Raw genomic sequence first — 2,500 nt, 5'->3', positions numbered from 1 at the left:
TGGGTCTTACCCCCAAGATGATGCTGTTCTCTGGGGTCTTACCCCCAAGATGATGCTGTTCTCTGGGTCTTCTCCCAAGATGATGCTGTTCTCTGGGTCTTCTCCCCAAGATGAGTGCTGTTCTCTGGGTCGTACCCCCAAGATGATGCTGTTCTCTGGGTCTTCTCCCCAAGATGATGCTGTTCTCTGGGTCTTACCCCCAAGATGATGCTGTTCTCTGGGTCTTACCCCCAAGATGAGTGCTGTTCTCTGGGTCTTACCCCCAAGATGATGCTGTTCTCTGGGTCGTACCCCCAAGATGATGCTGTTCTCTGGGTCTTACCCCCAATATGATGCTGTTCTCTGGGTCTTACCCCCAAGATGAGTGCTGTTCTCTGGGTCTTACCCCCAATATGATGCTGTTCTCTGGGTCTTACCCCCAAGATGAGTGCTGTTCTCTGGGTCTTCTCCCCAAGATGAGTGCTGTTCTCTGGGTCTTACCCCCAAGATGAGTGCTGTTCTCTGGGTCTTACCCCCAAGATGATGCTGTTCTCTGGGTTATTTTATATATTCCATGTCCACCCCAGAGGATAAGGTCCTAGAGGATAAGGTTCCAGGGGATAAGGTCCTAGAGGATAAGGTCCCAGGGGATAAGGTCCTAGAGGATAAGGTCCCAGAGGATAAGGTCCTAGGGGATAAGGTCCTAGGGTATAAAGTCCTAGGGGATAAGGTCCCAGGGGAGGAGGTCCTAGGGGATAAGGTCCCAGGGGAGGAGGTGTATTTAATATTTATAAACGTATATTTCAGGTATATTAACTCTATATTTCCATATTCCAGGTGTATATGCCATGTCCGTCCTGGAGGATAAGGTCCTAGAGGATAAGGTCCCAGGGGAGGAGGTGTATTTAATATTTATAAACGTATATTAACTCTATATTTCTATACAGGTGTATATGCCATGTCCGTCCTGGAGGATAAGGTCCCAGGGGAGGAGGTGGGTCGTCTGAAGGCCAAAGACCCTGACATGGGGGAGAACGGGCTGGTGAGCTACAGACTGACCGACGGAGACGGAGTGGACACCTTCCAGCTGACCACCGACTCCCAGACCCGAGAGGCGGTCATCAAGCTGAAGAAGGTGTGTGTGTGTGTGTGTGTGTGTGTGTGTGTGTGTGTGTGTGTGTGTGTGTGTGTGTGTGTGTGTGTGTGTGTGTGTGTGTGTGTGTGTGTGTGTGTGTGTGTGTGTGTGTGTCTACCGATACGATGCGATTCACCCCTCTACCGATACGATACGATTCACCCCTCTACCGATACGATGCGATTCACCCCTCTACCGATACGATACGATTCACCCCTCTACCGATACGATGCGATTCACCCCTCTACCGATACGATACGATTCACCCCTCTACCGATACGATACGATTCACCCCTCTACCGATACGATACGATTCACCCCTCTACCGATACGATACGATACGATTCACCCCTCTACCGATACGATACAATTCACCCCTCTACCAATACGATACGATTCACCCCTCTACCGATACGATACGATTCACCCCTCTACCGATACGATACGATTCACCCCTCTACTGATACGATACGATTCACCCCTCTACCGATACGATGCGATTCACCCCTCTACCGATACGATGCAATTTGATGGCGATTCAATTCGGATTTATATTAAAGCTCTATTAATTTCCCAAAACATGTAAAAATGCATTACATTTAAATTCAAAGCAATGTATTGTTTTACTGTAGGTTAGTATTATAGCTCTGCATCTGAAACAACCCAACTTATAGAATTCTGTAAGTAAACAAAGGGTCTGCTTTCTGCTGGTTATTGTGGAATTGTTAGATTACTAATAATCATAGGCTATAGTATAATAATTAGATCTCAAAGGTCAATTTGAGGTTTTGAGTATAGAGGTTCAAGAGATTAAAATGTAATAGCCTATCGTTCATCAATTCATGTTACCAACATATAAATAGAAATGAAACAAATAAACAAAACAAAAATTACAGGTCACACTTGTAGTGCTGTCAAACAAGTCTATGTCTAGTTTAATCTGCAACACAGTTTTATAATATAATTGCCTATGTATAGTGGGGGTCCCTACCTGATCTCTCACTCTAAGCTAAGTGGTCCTTGGCTTGACCTGAAAAACATTGAAGACCCTGGCCTGCATGTATTATTAACGTTATAAATACATAGCAGATGTACAAGCTCACAACGCGTCTCATCCACGCCCCGCTGTGAGCTTGTGGATCTGCAATTTTAGGCGTGCGACACCGTCTTGCTGCAGAATATAAATAAGGCTTCTATCCCAGAGAACAGCAGGGGAAAGCTGGACAGTGGAAAGTTGTGAAACGGTTGTAAACGACTTTAAACGCAAGCAGTACACCCTGCTGTGGCGTTGTTGTACACTAGGCATGTGGAAAATAATCGATACGTATCGATACATCGATTATGACGTGCGCGATGCGAGTGAATCGGTTCATTCACTGTGTGTCG

At 46.0% G+C, this 2,500-nt stretch overlaps 1 protein-coding gene across 2 annotated transcripts in view; it reads left to right on the top strand.

The window, feature by feature from the left end:
• cdh11 (cadherin 11, type 2, OB-cadherin (osteoblast)) overlaps positions 1–2,500 on the top strand; it is a 43,382-nt gene that overhangs the window by 14,445 nt on the left and 26,437 nt on the right. For both annotated transcript variants that reach the window (XR_013965319.1, XM_080782638.1), the window contains exon 7: positions 927–1,114. Coding sequence is in view for 1 of the 2 variants with exons in the window: in XM_080782638.1 (XP_080638764.1) it covers positions 927–1,114 (188 nt within the window). In the remaining variant the exon portion in view is untranslated. The remainder of the gene's footprint in view (positions 1–926; positions 1,115–2,500) is intronic.

Source organism: Protomyctophum bolini, assembly GCF_963924005.1.
Source record: "Protomyctophum bolini genome assembly, chromosome: 14".
NCBI classification, from domain to species: domain Eukaryota; kingdom Metazoa; phylum Chordata; class Actinopteri; order Myctophiformes; family Myctophidae; genus Protomyctophum; species Protomyctophum bolini.
The sequence above is the reverse complement of the archived record's forward strand: the minus strand, read 5'-3'. Positions and strand labels throughout refer to the sequence as shown.